The 24,814-nt window shown below is 32.5% G+C and overlaps 1 protein-coding gene across 1 annotated transcript in view; it reads left to right on the forward strand.

The window, feature by feature from the left end:
* LOC126733649 (serine/threonine-protein phosphatase 2A 56 kDa regulatory subunit epsilon isoform) overlaps positions 1 to 2,293 on the forward strand; it is a 51,575-nt gene extending 49,282 nt beyond the window's left edge. Inside the window, exon 9 of the mRNA XM_050437043.1 lies at positions 1,998 to 2,293. Within this exon, the coding sequence (XP_050293000.1) occupies positions 1,998 to 2,226 (229 nt within the window). The 3' untranslated portion in view covers positions 2,227 to 2,293. The remainder of the gene's footprint in view (positions 1 to 1,997) is intronic.
* The last annotated feature ends 22,521 nt before the right edge of the window (positions 2,294 to 24,814 follow it).

Genomic DNA, 24,814 nt, shown 5'->3' on the forward strand with positions numbered 1-24,814 from the left:
CAGATGGTATTAATTTTTTTTTCGAAAATGCGGATATTTTCGGAACTACTCGGAATTTTTTAGATTTCAAAGCGGCATGTTATTGAGCATCAAAAGCCGCTAAATTCTTCCCATTCAACCAACTTTCTAACTCTCATGGTTACGGAGATCCCTATAACGGCCCGTTGTATATTATTAATTTGCCACAATGGTGTATTTTTACTCAAAAAGTCAACTATCCAGGTATTTTATCAGAGATCTTGTTCGACAGTTTCATAAAAAAAACTTTACTTTTACCAGACAGAAATTACTTTTTTCCACGAAAATTGTATTAGTGCATTTGCACTACTCTAACTGAACTGAGCAGTTGCTTAGATCAAGATTGAGGACTGTCTTCGTCAACGTATATCAAAAAATCTCATATTTCATAAATTTTTCTCAAATATACAGTGCCGGCCAAAAGTAGAGAAACTTAATTTATTTTCTAATTTCATAATCTATTCAAAATTTTTGTGACACCATGTATTAAAAATGTTTATCTTAGCCTAAGCCATAAATTCATACCAAAACAGTTTGAATATTTATCACAGGAATGTAAATAGTAAACAATGTTTTTTTTACTTGAGGACATAAATAGAGAAACTTTTTGTATTAAATATTTTAAATTAAATAGGTCTCGTTTGAAGCAGTTCGTTTTCGATTGTGAAGAAGCTTATTTGGTATTAAAATGCCTCAAGGTATAAATTTATCTGAACAAATAAAAAAACTTATAATTGAGAAGGACAATGCGGGAGTGAAACAAGTAACAATCGCTAGATAACTTGATCCTCATAAAAGTGTCATTTGTAAACAAATCAAATTGTGGAAAACTAAAGGCACTACTGTCAGCATCTCTAAGCCAGGTAGACCCAAAAAAACAACATTTGCAACTGACAAGCAAATAATTAGACGATGTTCTATAAGAAATCCATTTTTCTCCGCCGAAGATATAAAAAAGGCATATCCCAGCATTTCCCTTTCAGTTCGGTCTATTCGAAGACGTTTATGTGACGCTAAACATCTTAAGGAATAATATGCTTCCCTACGCCGAGGATAATTTGCCGTTAATTTGGAAATTCCAGCATGATAACGACCCCAAGCACACTTCTAAAATTGTTAAATATTTCCTAACCTCTCAACAAATTCAAGTTCTGAAGTGGCCAGCTCAAAGTCCAGATTTAAATCCCATCGAGAACTGGGAGCACCTAGACAAAAAAGTTCGACAAAAAAAACCGAATAAGTTCCGAAATAAAGACGAATTATTCCAAGTCCTAAAAGAAGCATGGAGTGAAATTTCCGGAGATATTATACACAATCTTCTTGAATCTATGCCAAGACGGTGTAGTGAAGTTGTGAAGAATAACGGTTATGCCACAAAGTATTAGTGTGCTTTTATCCACATTTTGTATTATAACATAATTATGTCATAAAAATAAAAAGTTTCTCCATTTTTGTCCTTAGAGAAAATAAATTTTGTTTGCATATTTTGTAATAAATTATATGTTTTCAATTTTTTTTTTCTAATTATTTTCGTCACTACTAGATATAACCATAAACATTATTTACAATTACTTCGAATTAGTTTTAATAAGAAAAAAATAAAAATATAAAAAGTTTCTCCACTTTTGGCCGGCACTGTATAATATATTAACGATATCAACAACACTATCCAGCTACGCGAAGTGGTCCAAGGTACGCTATGGTGTAGATACAACAGTTTCCCTGCCAAAACATTATGTATTAGAGAGTTTTCGTGATATTTTAGCATTGTGATATTTTAAAAATGCGGAGTTTTAGTAAAGTTTTCTCGATTTTAATAAAACTTTAATAAACTGCCTAAAATTCAAGAAGCAACTTCTAAAAACATTTTGAAATTATTGTAGGAAAAAGGCACTTTCATCAGTCTGTTATGAAATAATGTCGCCCTCCGAAGAAATTAAAATTTTCATTCAATATTTTGTTTTTATTATGTTAAATAGGGAAAAGAAACGAGAAAAAGACAGAGAGGAATTGTGGAAACGTTTGGCCGAGCTGGAACTGAACCATAACAAAAACGTGCCGGCGATCGCGACGGCGGGCGGCGGCGGGGCGGCCGTGAACAGTTCGAGCGTCGCCCAATCGAACCCGGCTGGAGGGGGCGGCGGAGGGGCGACCGCGGCTCCCGCCCAAAACAACAACCCTCCACCCCCCGTAGGCGGTAAAAAGTGATACACCACTAACAACGCGAATAATGCGAGGGTCACTCGGGTCTAGGCTTTTAAACAGATTTTTTTTGGTAAGTTTTTTTTTTTTATTTATTGTTTGTTTCTGAGGGTGAAATGGTCAGTTTTAGTTAGTGCTGTAATCACTTTAGGTAATCTATTTAACTATCACTTTAGGTAATGATATTTTTGTAAACATTTTTGTTTTTTTATGCCTGGTAGTCTTTTACAGGTTTTTTTCTTAAGATTTCAGTGGTGAAATCAGTTTTGTGATATGGTAATGGTTCTCTTCAAATTTTCTCTTCTTTTTTATGAAAATAAACCCATCGACATAGTAGGGGAAGAACGGGTAGTCCCGAACACCTGAGCGTTTTTGCGAAAACTGTACAGGAGGTCCTATTGTAGTCTTCTTTGGTAGATTATCTCCATTGTTATAGAAGTTAGAGCTATGCGGCTTTCGCGTTACTATGCTATTTTTTTATGAAACGAAATATGTCGAAAAATCTACAGCTTTTAGTGATTAATATACAGAGTGATTTTTAACATTTTCAATTTTGGGATTCCCTTTGTATCTCCGATATTATTTAACATGAAAAAAAAAATAAAACATGGCTTGTACATGATAAAGGTTTTTCTGTAGAACACGACCCTATAATCTCTTTGTTTATAATAATTAAATATTTTGAGATAAAAAATAAAATTATGTTTTTTAAATGGAACACTATGAATATTTTGAAATGAAAGATCCGCGTTATTTTTTCCTTTTTAAAAATTTATAACACTATTATTTTCAAAAATGACCAAATAAAAGGCAATTTTCGTAACATAATTACCGATTATTTTAATTTTAATAATAGCTCATGGTCATGCATCTCTATGGAAACAATGCCAGATTGTTTTAAAGAAGACTATGGCAGAAGTACAAATCCTTATAGAACTATAAATTAAAAAAATATATATATATTATTTATTTTTTATAATAATTTCATTATTTTTAATTTGTGTCCAAATATTTACTAAAAATTATTTCCATTTTTTCTTACACAAATTTCACATAATCTCGTAATGCATTTTAACGCATTTAAAATTATAATGGGACGCGTACGTAATTCTGTATAGCTGTTTTTACGGCTTGCTGTAATTGCTCAGAATTTGTATTGTTTTGGTCGCACCATATAAACTTTATGTTTTAAGTAGCCTCACAAAAAAAAATCCAAAATAGAAAGATCGGGAGATCTTGCTGACCGCCTTATAACACCATTGATTTATATCCATTTTTGCGAAAACGAATCCTCTAGAAATGGCCGAATTAGTACTATGTCTTGGTGTACCATCTTGTTGAATAAACATATATATTATTTAAATTTGCTAAAGGAACATTTTCTAAAAGCTTGGGAATGAATTTTTGTTGCATGTTTGTTTAATGTATTTTGTTTAATGTACAATTGTATTCGGGCAATATACCAATTATAAACATGTAAGCGACGTTAAGCGTCTCCAGGTTGTATAGAAACTTACATTTTATATATTTTAAAAAAGAAGAAAATAAAGCGGATTTTTCTATTTAAAAATATACAGTGTCCCATTTAAAAAAATATAAATGTATTTTCTATCTCAAAATCTTAAATTATTATAAACAAACAAATTATGTAGTCGTGTTCTACGGAAAACCCCCCATCAAAATCAGTGTTTGCTTTTTCAAGATGTTAAGTAATAATGGAGATACATAAGGTAGATCCCAAAATTCAAAATAACTTTGTAGATTTGAAACTATGTCAGCTGTCAAAAATGTCAAAATCAATCACATGGTAAAATCAGTCATGTTATTTTAAAATAGCAGCATTAGGCTGTTTAAAAACCTATATAGGTAAACCCAAAAACATGCCTAAATATGAATACCAGCCGTAGCAAAAAAAACCTTATTTTTATTGCTCAAAACTGGAGGATAATCTCGGACACATCTATAAACTACGGAAAAAAAAACCTATTTGATACTCTCCATGAGGCATATGTAATTTTGACCAAACAGTAATATCTCTGCACATTCTTTTTTCATTTCATTTTTGCCTTTATGACATTAAATCTAGTCCTTGTCAAATGTCTCTTGACATATAAGACAGAAGGATACTGTCTCTTTTGCTTTAGGAGTGTTCTTTGGAATCAAATTTTCTTTTTGGACTGCCTGGCTCTTCTCTCCAAATTTCTTTTTTTTTTTTGTTGCTTTCTCTACCTCTAAACAAGCTAATTTTTTTTTGTACACCTTGTTTCGGATTTAATCTTTTGCTATTTCAGCCTTATAAAACAGCTTCAGAGATTCGAGGATGTTAGAATTTCACTCTTTCTCGTTTTTGTCTTTTCTACTGACAATTTTTTTTTCAGCGCAGCTAGGGATTGAAGAAATTTGGTCCAAGGAACTTTTCAGGAGAAGTTTTTGCATCAGACATACCCTCACTGATTTGTTGCTTAGAGGTAGGAATCCGAGGTAGCGTCTTGGAAACCACGAATATGTTACTGTGCATATTTTCTGCTAACTCTTTATGTTTAGATCTGTGCTTCAGTGAGGTACGGGACGTCAGCTTCCATTGTGATTTGATTAATCGTCGTGCCATTTTTATGGAATGTTTTGCTTTCTCGATTTGTAGTTAAAGAATTAAAATTCACTGGATGAACTTCAGTCTCCACAATTTCCTGGTATTGAGTGTTGGATTCTTTTAAATTCTCTGGAATTTCGGTCACCGGGGTTGGCAAGCCTAAAACTGAAAATACGTGCCCTATCAAAAGGATATATTCTAAGAATCCAAAGCCTTTTTATGCAATTTCAAGTCGAGCACACCAGGTGAATGCTTGTGTCTGCCAAGCTCTGAAATATCAAATTGTCAATTCTAGCTCCATGATATTCTTATCCAAGAAGCGCATAATTCATTATAAGTGTTTTTGAATGGCTTCATAAAAGTTCACTCCAGTGATTGAAACTTATGTGTTTTATGTGGTGGAGTGTTTAGTATCTGAATATTATTTTCCAGTTCAAATAGAATAACTTATCAGGAGATGATGAAGAGAGTATGTACAGCCTATGTTATATTTTCAATGTGTAGATTCCAACTGTATCTGTGAGAGTTACTAAGAGGGATTTGTAACTATTAACTGATCTTATATCCCGCTCATCATAACGGCTCTTTGACCTAGGGACTTCAGGTTTCATGGGTAGAAAGAGCATGGCATCTGAATTGTTAGCTGATATTTTGAAGTTTAGATCCTTGAATAATTTTCTCTTTTCTTTTTTTTTTTTTGAATAGTTTTCTCTTCCTAAATCCTATTTGATTCCTCGGTAAAATTGCCCGGTGTTCTATTAATAGTTATGGGTCTAAAACTTTTAACACAAAGAATATTGTTGTTTAGCTTTAACAGGGAATAGATTAGGTGTTGTTTCCATTGGTGTGTTGTTTCCATTCTTGCCCCCTTTAAGACAGCTATTATAGTCAAGATAATTAAAGCTTGATTGCCTTCGCTTGTCCTATATTTTGTAGCTCAAAGTTAGGGGCAATATTCACTTCGTTTACGTTTTAAAAAGGATATCTCTACTGATGTTAGTTGGGCATAACTTATTTCTTCTTTCCTGAAAAATATTTATTTTCTCTTTAAAGCTTTCTTTTTTTTGTTTTATATTTTTTCTGGCCTTTGCTATTGCTTTTTTTGCCTTAGTAATTTAGTTGTCCACGGTATATTTATGTCTTTCAAATTGTTTATTGCTTCTTTTCTGTCTGTAATCCATTGTACACTTTTGGTTCCTGGGGTTATTGGTCTCTTTTTTTTCCTTTATAGGGCTCCTTCATTGGCAGGCATTTGCTGGCAGCCTGTATAATTAATTTATCTAGTTCTTTAGAAAGCTGCCAATTTGCCTTTTTGAAATTGCTGCTTGATCTTGTAGTTGTGATTGGTGTGTTAATTTTTTCATTTATCTCAGTGACTGTTGGAAGATGGTCGCTTCTTCCACAATCCTCTAGTACCCCTCATCTACATTTTCTTGCTAGAACATCTGTTGCAATAGTTATATCTGGGGCAAATATATTTTGGTTTGGAAGGGTTAACGTGGTTGGGGTTTTTATGTTTAGTATCACTAAATTCAAATTCTTGAGTAGGTCTGATATGGTTTGAGATAGAATTGCCTCATTGTGAGGTTTGGGCATTGAGGTATCCTGTTATGATTTAGTTGTATTTCCTCTCTCGTAATTTCCGGAGGGAGGTACATGTTCTCCACTGTTAATTCTGGTTTTTTTATCCTGATTGCCTGAAAAGAGAGCATGCTTGTGTCCATTTGTCCTGAGTATTTTGTTACAACTGTGTATTTTGTATCATAGTTAATATTCTGCCTCTGCCATCATTACGAATCTTACGGAAAGTTTCGTAAGCTTTTGTGTATGTAGTGTATGGTATTTTCAAAAAATGTTTCTGTTAGAAGAATTATAGTTGGTTTCCCATCTGTTATCATCATTTTAAGACCCGGTTTGAAAAAAACCTCTGATATTCCACTGAACAAACTTTGGGCTGTTTTGTACTGTATTTACCACGTTATTATTAGCCGTTGGCGTGTGTCTACTTAAGTTTAATGGGAATTAAGAAGCACTACCACTGTTCCTCTTCAGTAAGGCAGTAGTTATTTGTTTCTGAATTTTTATTGTTCAAGTACTGTTTAATTTGTTGCAGTTTTCCTAAGATTTCTTGAAATTTTTTAATTACTTCCTTTATTGTTTGGGTCATTGGTGTCACGAGAGTCAGTTGTAGTTTTTCCATAAAAAAATCTTGAGTTTGTACTAGGTATTACTATTATGGCTGTGCTATTTTTTGCATATATTCGATCGGTTTCTTGTTGGTTGTGGTAGTAGGAATCTTTTCAATTCCACCCTATTTACTCCTTCTGGGGTAGGTTGCCTTCATTTTTTTTTTGTTTCCACTACCTCATTGTATGCCTTTCTCTGCTGTGTTAATTTTTTTCCTGGTGTAATTGTCTATTCTGACTAATTGGTTAGAAATTTGGAATGCTGTCCTTCTTTGTTAATGTTGAGAAGTCCCTCAAATGTATGTAATTAACTACCTAACTATTTGCCGGTCGTCTAGTCCTTGGAATAAGACCTGCCGCTTGGAAAGTCATATCAATTGTCATATGTGACTTTACTTGTTGGTATCTCCAGAATTCCAGACAACTTCCCTTCAGTGAGTTGTGTAGGAGGCTGTCGCAATTAATACATTTTTTGCTGCTGTGCATGGTTTATCTCTATGTGCATTTGCTCCACATTTCCGGCATTTTTTAGTATGTTCGAAGAGTAAACATAAAAAGAGAAGTTGTAGCACTGTAATACCGGTAAGACCGGTTATTATTATTGGTAATTGTTTACTCGTGATTGTAAATAGGCAAGCCCCCGTCTTGATATACTTTATCTCCTTTTATTCTTCTAACTCTTCTATTAAATCTTCTAACCGTCATTACTGCCATTTCTCCTGGGGTCTTTGTTACCTCTATTACTTCTTCGTCCATCTCCTTACATATCTCTCATTACAAGATATATTATGTTCGCCGATAAATGCGCTAAATCCTCTTCTTCTCAGGTTCTTGTTATTGACAAAGTCATCGCTGCCCTAGCCTTACTGAATTCGTCTGTAATTTTGTTTCGCCCCTTCCTCATTGGCTACATTTTGTAATTGCAGGTTAAAATATTGCCATCGACATAGGATGCATGTTTCCAAGATTTTTGCCGTTATAAGCTATGACTATGTATGGTCTCCCTGTCTCATTTTCGTGCTAATATTTAGGCCTCAAAATGAGTTATTCATTCATACCCTACTGAAATGTATCTTTGTTTCCCGCCAAGTCTTGTAAGTTTTCGGAGTCTAGACCAGCATGTGTGTTCATTACAGACTCTAGACATGACATGGGCCCTGAATTGTTGCAACGATCTTGCCGTATGTGACCGAGGTAGCCCTAAAGCATTTTAGGGTAGTAAAAAAGGGATATAATCGATTTTTTTATAGTAGAAGGCGACGATTGTAGTGCGCATTAAATCGCACTACTATGCTTACCGGAAATATTAAGTATCACACTTGTCTGGGGTTACCCGCCGTCAGGGACTACTCGACCTTCCCCTACTCTTTGCTCAAGAATTCAATGTTGCAATTGTTTTGTCTTCACATACAACTAAAACTTCATGTTAATATTTTTTCACCGAACAATTAATTCTCAAATTAATAGTAAAATCAAACATAAAATCTTTCTAAAGTTCTATGAATTAACGTCTCATGAATACGGCCAACTTATTTGTTTTGATGGTTATATCATCTGATATTATTGAATATTATGAAAAAATTACTGATCATTTCAACCCATAATAAAATACTATTAAAAAAGAAAAAATAAATGAATTCTCTTTCCTCCAGATTATAAACCAAAAAAAAAACACACACAAGCTGTCATCTGTCAAGCCGCCATATTGGATGTAAAATCCAAACGCATGCAAACACACACTTACGTGAAACCGCTCTCCTCCTTAGTAGAATCACGTGGTCGAGTAACCAAATAATTGTTTAAATAATTTTTAAAAAAATAATAATAAAAAACCTAGTGTCAGTTATTGTTGAATAAATTAAAACAAAATAAAGACAATTTTTAGTGTGCACATAAAAAAAATTTAATCAACTCGGACCGTGCCGTATAACCTTAACAACTATCCTTAATAATATTATGATTTCTTTTTTGCTTAATAAATAATAATGATAATATTGTTGTAAAAAGATGATGATTATTATGAATTTAGAAAACAAAAAATTAAATAAAATCTAGTAGGGCTAGTCTTATTATTATTATTATTATTATTATTTTAGTGTCATCGGAGATCCATGTGTAATATATAATAATATATGTTTTTTTTTTTCAAACCAATCGGGTTTTTGTTTTTTTTTTCTTTTTTAAATATAATTTTTCTTTTGATATTACAATATTATGTAGTTTATGTTGTTTAGCAGCTGTTGCGCTTATGTATGTAAATAAAAAAAGATGATTATTAGGCAAAACGTATCTTTTTATTTATTAAAATTATAAATATCGATTATAGTGCGAGTGCTTATATCATAATAGTGACGTTAGTGGAGAAGAGAAGACTCACAGGGTAGCAAAAAGGCTTTTGGTGCGGGGCTGTTGGCTGTATAAATTGGTTTTTGACTCAATTTCTTGAAAATTGATGAAATATGAAGTATCCCTGGTAAGAACTTAATGCTTTTTTCATGTTTTGTGTTTTTTTGTCGATATATTATCTTTTAGTACTAACTCTATTATAAGATATTTTATAATTCCTTGCCAATGTTAAGAAGAGCTTTTTTTAGAGCAATTTTATACAAAAAACATAAATTTTAAGTTAAAAATTGACTTAACCCTTTCAGTACTGACCTGTTTACTACCTATTATAACGTATGGACGGCTGCCTTTCACTGTGGCGGATAGACGGCTGTCATATATACAGGGTGTCTCACGACGAATAGACGCGATCGATATCTCGGAAACTAGTTTTTCAAAAATTTTGAAAATTTGGCAGCATGGCACAGTCGATGGGGGCTACACAACTAAAATATTTTGACAGTTGTGACATTTCCGGTTATACCGGAAGTAGGTGTCAACTTCGTTATTTTAAATGGAACACCTTGTATATTTTTACATTTTTTGCTTTTACGTGAAATTCTAAGTATATTTTGTGTATAATGTCCTATACCTAAGTGTAACCGTTTTTGACATATTTTTAATTTCATGTGAAAAACTATGTTTATAAGCCCTAACATAATTACCGATTACTCCCTTTTAGTAGCCTTTATTTATTGCTTAGTTTTGGTTTTATTTTAGAGGAAGGACCACTTTAAAAGACTATTTTAATATTTGGCTAAAAAAAAGATACAGGGTGGTCAAAAACTAGCATTAAAAATTAAAATGAAAAAATCATTAAAAGTCAATTTTTTTAAATGGAAACCCCCTATTTTTATAATTTTTTCATAAAGATAATTAAAAATAAGGATAACTTTGTATAAGGTTATCTAGTCCAAAAATTGATAGTTTCCGAAGTATTGGCAGTTTAAATTTGGCCTAATATTAAAAGCCGTATAGTAACACGACTCAAGGATTGTTGATTAGTTGGGCATGACGGTTATCATAGTAACCGCTAGAAGCGGCAGTAAGATAATGGATTATAACAGAAATGTACACTTTTTAATTAAATTACACTTTTACGAAGAAAACTTAAATAGCAAGTAACTTATAAATTTAATGCATATAATCCATTGTCTTACTGCCGCTTCTAGCGGTTACTATGACAACCGTTATGCCCAACTAATCAACAATCCTTGAGTCGTGTTACTATACGGCTTTTAATATTAGGCCAAATTTAAACTGCCAATACTTCGGAAACTATCAATTTTTGGACTAGATAACCTTATACAAAGTTATCCTTATTTTTAATTATCTTTATGAAAAAATTATAAAAATAGGGGGTTTCCATTTAAAAAAATTGACTTTTAATGATTTTTTCATTTTAATTTTTAATGCTAGTTTTTGACCACCCTGTATCTTTTTTTTAGCCAAATATTAAAATAGTCTTTTAAAGTGGTCCTTCCTCTAAAATAAAACCAAAACTAAGCAATAAATAAAGGCTACTAAAAGGGAGTAATCGGTAATTATGTTAGGGCTTATAAACATAGTTTTTCAGATGAAATTAAAAATATGTCAAAAACGGTTACACTTAGGTATAGGACATTATACACAAAATATACTTAGAATTTCACATAAAAGCAAAAAATGTAAAAATATACAGGGTGTTCCATTTAAAATAACGAAGTTGACACCTACTTCCGGTATAACCGGAAATGTCACAACTGTCAAAATATTTTAGTTGTGTAGCCCCCATTGACTTTGCCATGTTGCCAAATTTTCACAATTTTTGAAAAATTAGTTTCCGAGATATCGATCGCGTCTATTCGTCGTGAGACACCCTGTATAGGTCACTATACCAAAATATAAATTTTATCATAATAGAAATGTTTCTATATTTTTATTATTATTTTTTTAATCGATTTCATAATAAAACATATTGAAAACGTTTAAATATTTATTACGAAAAGAAAAGCATACAAAAATTCTTGATATGAATGCAAAAAATACATAAAAGAACTAAAATTTTTTCAAATTCTATAGGACATTGCTTGTTTTAGTTCAAAATTTAATATTTGTCTTTGGTATGACAAACCTCGAAACATGCACAACCTACGTTCCACTCCCTGCACATATATCTGGAAGCCTTTCTCATTTTTTGGCCAAGTGGTTTGTGAACATACAACACATCTTCTTTGAGCTGTTTTAAGTTTTTCAGAGGCACTAAGTTTGGAAAATGTCGCTCTCTTAATCTGGAATTTATTTCAGTGTACATCACTGTTGGTTTCTTCTCGTACCTATACCTAAAAATTTCAAAATATTTAGCTAAAATTGTGAAGAACGAGAAACAAACACTACTAACCTTTGGCGAAACATTTGGCGAATAACATTCAACTGGAACTTGGCAAGCGAAATTTGAGTGGTTTGCTTTATGGAGTACATAGCATGAGCTTTCAGCATACAAATGTCTAAGCTATGAACAAACAATTTCCGGTACCATTTAACTGTCGTATAGTCGTATATGTCTTTACGTAGACAATCAATGCTGCTCATCATCATGTCAGAACGATCTACTGCTCCAATGTTTGCATTATACTCAACCACATACAAGGGTTTTGTGACGTGTTCTTTTGTAGTCCTGTCGATTTTGTCAAGAGTAACCATTTCATTTTTATGCATTGTGGTTATCATTGTTACTTCTCGCCGGTTCTTCCATTTTAAAACAAGACACTTGTCCGAACTCCTCCAGGCAATATCTCATTTACTTAGTTTTTCATTAAATACAGGCATGTGCAATTTATTAAACCTTACAGTGCCACAGGAATTGGTTTTATGATCAAATAAGTAGCTTGAAAGTGCAGGACTGCTATAAAGTAAAGACCGAATAACCTTTCTCTTGATAAAGCTGAAGAAGCTGGACAACAATATTTCCATAAATTCCTAAACCTGGAATGTTTTGTTCTGAAACGTAAGTATCCTTCCCAATATAAACAATAAAATCGAGAAGGTATCCAGTCTCGCAGTCACACAAAACATAAAGTTTAATACCAAAGCGGTGGCGTTTGGTTCGAATAAATTGTTTAAAGCTAAGTCTTCCCTTAAAAAGCACCATACTTTCATCAACAACTAGGTTTTGAAATGGGTAAAATTCTGATTTAAATTTTTGTTTAATAAGCTCTAGAACCTTTTCAACTTTAAACAAACGATTTGTTGTGTCTTGTTCTTCATTATTGGCAAAATGCAAATTTCTTAGGATCTGAAAATATCTGTCTCTTAAGATGTGTTTTCCAAAAATATGAGAAAATAGCAAGGGATCCAAGGACCAATATTCCTTTACTTCTAATTTTTTATTTCTGGGCCTTACCATTGTAAGAGCAATAAAAGTAAAAAACTCATTTAAATTAAGTGCTTTCCAGTATTTTTCTTTCTGTTGATCTACATATCGTCGGTTTTCAAGAAAAGTGACATAATCCAAAAAAAAACATTTTGAATAAACACGTTTTAAAATTTTATTCAGTTATTTTAGCTTATTATTTTTATTTGTATAAATGAAATGATTTACTTCTTTCAGTATATTGATGTATACCTTTTAAGTAAATATTCATTAATATTATTGTCTATGATGTTGATAATTTAGTGGTAAAAACTGGGAAATTTAAAACCCCCTTTTGAGATGTGACATTATTCTAGATAAATAGTATTAAAATAGTACTCTTTTATTTCATTTTTCAGCATAAAAAAATAGGAAAATAAATAAAACAACAAATACAACTTTAATAAATCTGGTTCTATTTGGAAATAGTAAACAAACCTATCATCTACATTACAAAAGTTGATGAGCTAACAAAGACATTAACTTTTAACATAATACTTTACTCATAAAAAAAATTATAAACAAAAATTTAAGTCTTAAAAGACTATTATAATGACTCAAAGAAAGTTGCATAATATTTTGGAATGTATAATTTCCTCTCACCAGATCAACCAAATCTTTTTTTTTATTTTCAGATATTCCTGGTTTATTGGAAAAAGCTTTATTTAACTGAATAGGATCTGATGGGTTAATTGAACGTTTGCTATTTCGCGATATTCCTTTACCTTCTTTAAATCCATCCGTGTATGATGTTTTATAAAATAATGAGTTAGGCGAGCATTTCTCAAATTTAACCACTTTTATGTCCGACACTTTAACTACATTGTTATCTACATCTTTGGACAAATTAAATCTAAACTGAGCATTTATGTCTTTTACATCCAAAAAATCGTCGAATGACATTTCGATCGCTGTATATGGTGAACCTTTTTTCTTTGCGGCTCTTATAGCACTTATAAATGAGTCAGGAGTATACAAGGGTGAAGTTTTTAATTGTTTTTTAAGATATTCTTCAATTGTGGAAAGAACAGAGTAACCCTCGTTTTGAGTATGCCCTTTAATTAAATATTTATGAGTGAATGATTTGATGTTTAAACTGCGTACAAATACAAATTAAACTTATTTTTTTGGTTGCCAGTTAACTCCGTTTCACCGTCATTATCAGAAACTTCCTGAACATATCTGTAAATGCAAGTTCCTAGCTCATTGACCCCTCTGTTACCTAAACCCTCATGCCATACATAACAATCTGCAGTTTTGTTAATAAGATCGTAAATACTAAAATTAAAGACGTTTAATTTAGATTTGTAGTAGAAAATTGATGCTTTTCCTCTAGGACATTGAAAAACTGCTTATAAATCATACACTGCAAGTTTAACATTGGGCGTTTTAGCAAACCTTTCCTTATAAGAATTCTTTTCTGCACGTGCTAAATCCTTTTCTATTAAATGCGTTTCATACTGGGTCTTCATGGTTTCCTTTTCTTCGGAATCTGCATTGGAATATGCCACACATAATTCGCACTGGTCATTTCTGGGAGTGTAGTTGAAAATGTTAAATTCCTTGGTGAAAAATCCGATAAAAGAAAAGGTAATACAATATGGAGAGTTTTTTGCTTTGCAATGTGCCACATAGTCTCTGTGAATATCTGCGATAAATTTATTTCCTTCTATGTAATGTCTGCTTGATTCTGAATTGAATAAAGTCACATGTCAAAAAATGTCTTATTGTTTTTTAATTGATTTACTAAAATACCGTCACAACTCAAACTAATACCATGTTTATTTATTATGCTTTACGACAATAACGGCATATCTCAAAATAATGCATTCTTTCACAAAAATAATTAAAAATATTATACTTACGTTGTTCAAGCATAATGGCACTATACGAATTAACACACTCTTTTAGAAAACTAAAATTTTAAGTAGAATATATATTTTGTTCAACAGTGACACATTTCAAAATAATACTCTATTGCAGAAAAAAATTAACATCAAAACAGTATTAAGTCGAAATGTGACGTTCTCGCTGAAAAAATGCGGTTTATCTCTTAGCCTGCCACAACGCAACTAAAGATGTGTCAATATTAAAGAAAACCGATTTTCCAAATGTTAAAAATAGAAGAACGTCACTAGCGCGATCTCGCGGCAACCATTGATAGTTTATTTGTGACACTCTACCAGATAAAAAGTACATTGAATTTAAGAATAAGGTTACAAATATCTCAAAAAGTGGGATTTTTGACTTGTGTCACTCTTCTCGAAAACCGACGATATCTATTGGTCTCTTGGATAACATATAGAGCAGTATCTTTAGTAAAAAGATTAAAAAACAAATCTAATTCTGGCGAACTTTCGGTCAACATCTGATTTTTTACTCCCCTATTTACCATATCGAATTTATGAAGCTTGGGTTAAAAATTAAAATTGGTCCATTTCAATGTGGATATCGCTGTAGTCGGGCATATCACAAATATTTTCCTGTTCTTGTAAATTCTGTTCATCATCTTCCTGCTGTTCACCAAGCCGGTCGTCTGCATCCCTTACCTCGTACTCCATGCTGTCATCACTCTCAGTTTCGCTTGGCAAGTATTCACTTCCACTGTCCATAAATGGATCATCGTCACTGTCCTTATCAGATAACTCACGAAACAAGTCTTTTATATTTTGCAAATAAGGAATTTTCCAAATCAGCGCCGCCATTTTCTTCCGCTCGGAATCTTTTCGATCTTGATGGACCTGGTTGCTGTTCGGACGACATTATAACCGCCTATGCACACTATAAAAACTCAACTAAACGCAAATAGTAATACCGAGCAAACCACTATCGAAATAACAACAAACAAACCCTTATTTCGGCAATTGTCGTATATTTCCGCTACTGTCATATATATCAGTCGCTCGGATGCCAGGTACCGTTATCATGACCGATATATCGGTCAGCCGTTCATACTGCAAAGAAAATTTTAAACTTTGTCCTATATTTATGTCAGTCGTCTAAGGGGAGTGTTTAGTATGATGTCATATATATCGGTCAGCCGTCCATGTGTCAATTTATTATCTTTTTTTAAATATGTGTTTTCAAATGAAAGAAGGAATAACAAGTTAGGGGCTGCGTTGGTAGGCCTGTGAGATTTAAATTTATAGATTGAATATAAGTATATATTTGCGAAGATTCAAATATTCGAATAGCAGAGAATTCAACCAAAACGATCTAAAGCCGCTTGACTAATAAAATTAAAGTCATGAACCCTATCGAGGCTCTAAGAGGCAACACTTCCGGGTAAATTTTTCACTAATTTTTCTAAAGCTTTTACTGAAAACTTTCTGTGAGACTTAAGTGGTTGTTTTTACTCAAAGCAAAGAGATTTTTCTGAAGAATAGCTTCATGTATGAACCGTTTTTGTGGGTTTCATACTTTCTGAACTAGAGCCAGTTTTGTCTCCGCAGTTTAAAACACCAAATTTCAATTTTCTGGAGTTAATTAAAACTTTTTTTTCTTGGATATATTTTAATATAGCTTTTAGGCTACTCAAGATATTTCTGTAATTCTTTTACAAAAGTATAAAGGACACCCTGTAGGTCAATTCTATGTGAAATTCCCGACCTTAATTCCAAAATTAGCTCAACTAGACCAATTTTGGTTTCAGGAAGATTTTTTCACTAATTTTTTAAGGTTTTTCAATAATCACCGGAGCATGGACATATTTGAATATCTTCTAAACTGGTTAAGATATCTTTGTTTTTTTTTTTTTTTGAATATTATGGAGGACGCTTCACGGTTCAATTTTATATAAAAATGACGATCATCGATTAAAAGTCGTATTTGCCACAAAAATTTTGGTTTTGGGGTAATTTTTTCACAAACTTTTCCACTTTTTTAAGGTTGAATATTTTGTCAGATGATAGGTTTGTTAAATGAACAATTTGTGTGGGTTTAATACTTTCTGAAATAGAACCAGTTCCTTATCAACCCCATCAGACTTGAATTTGGAATTAATTGAAGCCCAGATTTTTTTATTTTTCATGGACATGTCAATATAACTTTTAGGCTATTTAAGATATTTCTGTAATTCTTTTACAGCAGTACAAAGGACACTCTATAGCTTAGTTCTATGTGAAATCCTTGATTTTAGTTCAAAAATTAGGGAGATCAATTTTGGTTTTAGGAAAATTTGTTCGCTCATTTTTAAAGTTTTTTCAGTAATAACTGGACACTTAAATTTGGAGTTTCTACTAAAAGAAAAAGCCCTTTCTTGGGAATAATTTCACATATCAACGATTTTTGTGTTGAGTACTTTCTGAGCTAAAGCGAGTTTTGTTGCCCAAGTCGCAAACTTACCAGATTTAAGGTTTTTAGAACAAATGTTCAATTTTTAATTATCCATGGACTTTCCTTAATGTAACTTCCAAACTGTTGAAGATATGTTTATAATTTTTTTAGAATGTTAAAAGGACACTCTACAGTTCAGTTAGTTGTATATAAAAATCACGATCTTGGATGAAAAATTGGAGTTAGAACAACATTTTTGGTTTTTGTGGTAATTTTTTCATTTTTTCAGTTTTTTAAAGATCATTTGACTATTTTGTTAGGTATTGAAATTTAGTAATAACTCAAAGAAAACACGTTTTTTGACGAATAATTTCATAAATAAACCATTTTTGTTGGTTTAATAATACTTCCTGAACTAAAGCCAGTTTTATCCCACAAGTTTAAATCACATCGGAGGGAGGTTCAAGTTTTTGGAAGTAATGCATTTTCTTGGATATATTTTAATATAAATTTTAGGCTATTCAAGATGTTTCTGTAATTGTTAATATCTGTATACAGGATAGTATCTAGAGTTCAGTTCTATACGAAAATCTTGATCTTTGTTCAAAAATTATCTCAAGTTGACCAATTTGGGTTTCAGGTTAACTTTTTAACTCATTCTTTGCAGTGTCACTGGCACACTTTTTAAGATACTTAAATGAAGTTTTTATTCAAAGAAAAAAGTATTTCCTAGAGAGCTAGAACGAATTTTGTCGCCCAAGTTATAAACATTTGAGGTTTTTGGAACAAATAGGTATTGTTCAATTCTTAGCTCTTTCTGGACATTTCTAAATATGACTTCCAAACTGCTGAAGATATCTTTATAATTTTTTTTTTAATTATTATAATGCACACCTTGAATATTGGTTTAACTTGATACTTGTTAGTTTCAGTTATTTTTTTTTACTAAACTGTTAGTTTATTCAGTATTTTTTCAGTATAAGTTTAAAACTTGTTAAGGTACCTAAATATAGTTCCTACTTAAAGAAAAGTACATTTTTTGAGTAATAATTTCGTATATGAACCATTTTTCTGGGTTCGGTACTTTCTGAGCAATAGCCATTTAAAGCAAAAAATTATGTGAATAAGTTAAATATTTGACATCAAATTACACGTAGAAGATCGAAATTTATACAGCCACGTGACCCTTGACAAAATGCCCGCTTTACATCTAAAAACAAAAACGATGAGCACTTAAGGCAAAAAGTAAAATTACAAATATTTGTGACGTAGACGACACCCACTATAACTTATTAGGTTAGAGTGTAAGATCTTACATAAATGCCACCACCACACCCCTCCAGTTTCACGAGCTCAAGTACATACGGAGTTTCTACCCTCACCAAACCACCAAAAAACGGTTGTTTATTGTTTAGGCACGCCTTATGTAGGCGTAGGTCTCACCCTTCCGGTGAGAGTGTTTTAAAAAAGAGGCGTGTGTTCAAATTGGTTTCTTTTGACGTAAGACGCACACTTGCAGGAGTGTAAATTTTACGTCATAAGATGGTTTTCCTGAGCCACGCCCGTAGATAAATCTGCATGTGAGTGGGGCGTGGCTAGGTATATATAGCCACGCCCCCGGTTTACATTAAGGGCGTGCCCTAAACAAACAACGGTTTCCGGTCTCACAATAGAACTGTGAATAATTTAGTAGGGCCATAATTAAATTAAAGAAAGACACACACTTATTCATTACCCATCCTTCATTAGACTTACGATAATGTAATATATTAATGAGAAATCACTATGAAACTTGTAGATATATTATTAATATGGAAAAGTATATTGTTAAATTTCTATTGTTTTCTTAAATAGTTTTATAATTATTATTTTTTTAGTGCGAGCATCGGTGTTGAGTATTTTCCGCAAGAACGTTAATTCAATTTTGTGTGTCAAAATTCGCACCGTTTTTATGTAAAAAAAAAAAAATTAACGGCTACATGTCGATACGTACGCGTATCTAAAAATGAGGGGTTAGTTATTCAATTAAAAAAAAAATGTTTAAATAACGTTTTTTTAGTTAATTTAAAGGAAAAATTAACTATTTTATTTCGAAAAAAAAAAACAAAAAGATTATTCGGGTTGAAATTTGAACTCACTGGCCTTTATTCATAGAAACTTTACAAGAACTCGAGTAGAGCTGACTCTATCCGACGACTATAAAAATTTGTTTTAACCTTAACTTCACTTTCTAAAATTTCCTTGGGCGCGTATCGACCTGTAGCTCTGCCCTTTTTGGGAAATACTCGCACTCGAATGCGAAAACTGTGAGCTATTTTTAATTATTATTCATTGTTATGTTATTTCATTTATAATTTTCTTTTAAATCAATGTTTATTCGACTTAATGCTAAATATTATGGCAAACCCAATACGACATTTATATAACAAACAAAAAAAAACTTTCATAATTTGTATAAGAGCTAATTTACTGCCCTCATTCATTTTGAGGATTTATAGTAATTTGCAGTTTGTCAATGTACGTACTGGACGTGTACGTTAATAAATATTCTCATTTTGAAGGTTTAGATGTTTTATTTCGTTATCCTGGCCATCCAACCAACAATAATTTTCGGACACCTGACAAATGCGACATTTGACGGTTGTCAGGAAGTCATCTAAAAGTACGGATGGGCTCTTAGAACATTGAATGCCTAAAATAACACAAAAAATTATTAAAATCCCTTGGGAATTTCAGGAGATACGGGCATTATATTGATTAAATAACAGGGAGCGCGGACTATAAATGGTTTGGTAAACCGACATATGCCGCGTTCTCGATTTTTGTCGCTTGATTTCGATCGGACGCTAGCTCCACACACGTTCATACATGTATCTGTATTAACTTTCTCAACGCAATCAAAATTTCAAACCAGTAAAATATACATAGAAAGGGTAGAATGGACCAAGACCTGCGCCGATTTTCTAATGAAATCGGCGCGAAATGGAAATTTTTGAAAAAATTAAAGCAGTTACTACTGACAATGCTGCCAATATAGTTGCCGCCATAAGACAGACACCATGGAGACACGTACCCTGTTTCGCTCACACACTAAATTTGATGGTTCAAACTGCAATGGAAGAAATAAAGGAAATCCAAACCAAAGTGAAGAAGATAATAGAATTTTTCAAAAGAAGTCCAAAGGCAATTGCTCTCCTAAAATCAATGCAGGAACAAATGGGAAATTCAGTATTAAATCTCAAACAGGATGTAATTACCAGATGGAACTCAACAGATGATATGTTTAAGAGGATTTTGAAGACTAGAGAATCTTTAATTTCAACAACTGCCATTAACTATCCAACCTTAGCAAATTTGAACAATGAAGAGTACGCTATTTTGGAGAAGTGTTGTGACATTTTGGGTGTCTTCAAAGATGTCACAGAAGAGATTAGTAGTGAAAAGAAAGTTACAGCATCCAAAATAATTTTGCTCAGTTCCGGTCTAAAAAAGTATTGTGCAAACTATTTAAACAGCAATCCGGATTTACCAGAATTAGTTCGTCGTTTGGGCCAGTCGCTGTTAGCATCCCTTAATAAGAGATTTAGCAATATAGAACAAAACAAAGTTTTTTCCGAAGCTACTTTTCTGGATCCTAGATTCAAAAATCATGGATTTACCAGCAAAATCTGTTTTGAGGCTACAAAAGAGAATATAAAGCGTTATATTACAAACTTGCCCAAAGAAACGGAAGATAAAAATACAAATATAGAACCCAATGAAACTTGTGCTGAGGAACCTAAACCATCATCTAAAATATGGGAAGATTTTGATCAAAACGTATCAAAACTGGTTGGTGGTAGTAACCCAAAAGTTTCCAGTTTCATTGAAGTTGAAAAATATATGCAGGAACCACTTTTATTGAGAACCGCAGACCCACTCATATGGTGGAAAGAACGCAAATCTGTTTATCCACGTCTCTACGACCTAGCCATGAGAAAACTGTGCATTGTTGGGACATCCGTTCCAAGTGAAAGAGTATTCTCTAAAACTGGGCAAATCATTACAGATCGACGAAACACACTAAAAGGTGAAAAAGTAAATCCAATTGTTTTTTTAAGCGTAAATTTATGAATTAATTTTTATGTTATTTTCATTTTCTTTAGTATTATGTAGTTACTTTCATTTTCGTATTTTATTACATTAATGTTAATTTATTATATTATTATTAAGAATAAAACATTTATGCTATAGGTATAAGGAATTACATAGCGTTTCTTCCAAATTTTCTTTATTATTTCGTTTTCTTTATTTTTATGTTACACATAAATATCTAATATTTTTTGATACAAATAAAAATTATTTTGAACAAATTAAAAGTATTGTGTTTTTTTGGTTTATATTTGGGTTATTTTTTGGTTTTTTTGGTTTAATTTTATATTTAGATTCCTCAAATATCACATCAGTAGGTATCAGTAAACAAAAAAGTTTATATTTTTTCTTTTAATTTTTCCGTTAACTAACTCTTAAGCTAATTAAGAAATTATGAATTATTTTTACTAAAATTTCTTCAAAAATTTACTTCCAACTATGCGATTGTGATTTGTAATAATTCACAGAACGTACGTTGTACGTCACCTCAACCTCACTAGTACGTACGTATTTTCAAATTTAATCAACAGTTCCCTAGTGCGTTGTCTGTTGGTTGCTCGCAACAAGCAAAGGCTCAAACAGGCAAAGAAGCAAATAATTATAAAGTATCGCCACGCTACAGCGCGGACTGACCGAGAGCGAGATCGAGGGTAATAATTGTACTGTCAGTACAATACACCGTACACCGTACATTAAAGTGAATCGTACATTTTGTACGACACGCACACGTAGTTCCCATCTCTAGGGTCAACATACTCAAATATTCAATCAACGCTTATAGCGAATTCCATTGGAAAAAAAAATTGTGGCACTAGGGCGGCACCGACGCTGGTTCGGTTCAGGTAAAAAACCGCGCTGTTGCAATGCCATTGGTTTTTGGATTTAGCCTTGAGGGAAAAATTGGCTGTTAGTTGAGGTTATGTCTTACGTTACCTTACCTTAAAATTTAGTTTTGCTTATATGGAATTATTTATCAACTTCGCCAAATAATAATCGCCATGTTTTCTACTTACGGGATAGAAACTAGAGCCACACGACCTCCCATAGCTCGTGCGGAACTGGCTGCACTCAAGGCAAAAAGTGCCTCCTTAGTGCCCCAAAGGATTACACAAATCTGCACTTATTACACCAATGGTTTGTAAATTTTGCCCTGGTTCCGCACTCGTGCTACATTTTTTCCCCAATAGATTTCGCTATTAGTCTGGGTCTGGACTCTGGATAATGTATAGATAATGTAATAAAACCACAGAATAAACGATCTCACAGAAGCGAAGGCTAGCCCTTTTTACCGAACCGGTTTTTCGTTCAGGCTCCTCCCATTTACCCCCATTCTAACGGGTACAACTGTCGTCGCCCACGTGGGGTATCGGGTCATAATTAGTGTATTAGTACGAGCGTTAGTGTGTATATTTGCGATATTTTGTAATTTGCCGTTTTTTATTTTATTTTTGTTAAGTAGGTATTACACATTACCTTGTTTTGGAGTTTAACTCTGTGCTTTGTAACTTTGTTTTTTCTTTCATTTGTGTTTTGCTAAAAACTTAAAAAAAAAACACTAAAATGCCAACTTTTTGTGCGTATAGGGGTTGTTTTGCCAAAAGCGTTCCAGCTAAAATTTAATTTAAAAATACCTACCTATGTGCATATGTATATGTATATTGTTAACATATTCACATCACACAAATAGCAGACTTTCTCAGCTAGTGCCTTACTAAAGGCAAATATTATTTACCATTATCATAAAACAACTAACACAAAAATTCCATTCCAAAACAAATTCAAAGTATACTAACCTACACCTCTATCGTGTATCAAAACTGTCAAAAGCAAGGACCAATATAAGCCTTAACAAAAAAAAATCCTATTTGAAATGTAACTAAATTTTGTAGTTTGCTCCCGTATTATATGAATATAACCATTTTGATTTTAAAAATAAAAGCACTTCGTTCGGTATATGCGTTTACTACAACTTTACGAGATATCTCAGTGTATTTGCGCCGGGTGCATCTGACAGTTGGGCTTATAAAAAACTGGTTCACGGATATGAAAGGAGCCGACGCAAGCCTTCGCTTCTGTGAGATCGTTTATTCTGTGATAAAACCGATGGCAAAAAAATCGATCAAGAAGGTCGATGTTCCAAAAAGATCGATAAACATCGCCCAGCACTAGTATGGTCTTCTTTTGCAGTGGTCTATGCACATTTTACCTTTATCATATTTCTATGCATAAACCCAAAGTCAAATAAGAAAACAGGCCCTAAGAACAATTACAGGGCAATACAAGAAATCATCTAGGGAAGATCCCTATCCTATAAGCCCCGCTGCTACACAGCAGCCTTAGTCTTATAAGAATAAGTATAGAAGCACAAAGAAGTAAACCCGATTCGGGAAGGCTGGGTACAAACCCGATTAGTATCTTCTGAATCAACACTAGTCACTGGGTTAATTTCCCCGTTGCAAAGCCCAGTATAGAAACGAAAGAGAGAGAGAGGAATTACCTTTTCCATGTTTATCGACTTCTATAGACCTCTTTCTAGTCGATTCTTATTAACGATTTTCATTTGCATAGACTAAAGCTTAACTGTTTGACATTGACTAAGCTATTGCTTTATCTTTTCCCATTTTTTTCCACTATCGTGATAAATGCCCATTGTAAAAAGCCCTTTATCAATATAAATTTTAGTTCTTTTACTGCCTAACACACTTTCTAACTTTCAATACTTTTTTTTAACTATCAATCATGTCTCAGCAGAATTTAAACAATTAAATTGGTTAAATATGTCGGGTGTGGTAAAGCATCATTTTGCTACTTTTCTAATGAGGTTGTTAATATCAAATATTCCTGTATATTTGAGGGAAAAGTTAGTATTTCGAACATTTATTCATAACCGTGAACTTCGTTATGGAAATCACTTTACTATGCCACAACATCATTCAGCACTCTTTCAAAGAGGTTTTGCCTATAATGCAGTATCTTTATATAACTCCTTAGATCCCTATTTAAGAGATATTAGTTTAAACGGCTTTAGGTCTCGTAAACGGCTTAGTTTAAAACTTATTTGTTAAATTTACAAAATACTTAGTGTCATTATGAATTATGTTTACTTTTCACTTCTTTTTTGATTTAGAATAGGGATGGTTAAGTGTTAGAGTAGCCTAAGGCTAAACTTCGCCATTTGTATTCTTTAACCTTAATCTTATATGTATATACCTATAAAACATTTAAATCTGTGTAATGTATATGCATGATTAATAAAAGACGATTTATTATTATTATTATTATTAATACCTATAGCCTATCCCTTTTCCTTTCTTGAATGTTTTGTGTTTATTTGCACAAACGATAATCCTCGCCCATCTTTTACACTATCGTGACAAATAGAAAAGCCCATTATGAATCTTCATATTGACTTTTTACAAGGGAAAATAGAGCCGCTACTATATTTTGTTTTTATTGCTAAATATAAATAAATTGATAATGGAATATATTTAAAATATTGATATTGCAAGTTTCTGCATTGCTTGGCTTTTATTTGCCACCCACCCTTTACTAATGTCAATCTAACTACATGTTGGATAGTTGCCTTCCCCAGCCCTAGGGAATTTTTATTGGGAATTTCCATTTGTATAAAAAAAA

Source organism: Anthonomus grandis, chromosome 2, assembly GCF_022605725.1.
Source record: "Anthonomus grandis grandis chromosome 2, icAntGran1.3, whole genome shotgun sequence".
NCBI lineage: Eukaryota > Metazoa > Arthropoda > Insecta > Coleoptera > Curculionidae > Anthonomus > Anthonomus grandis.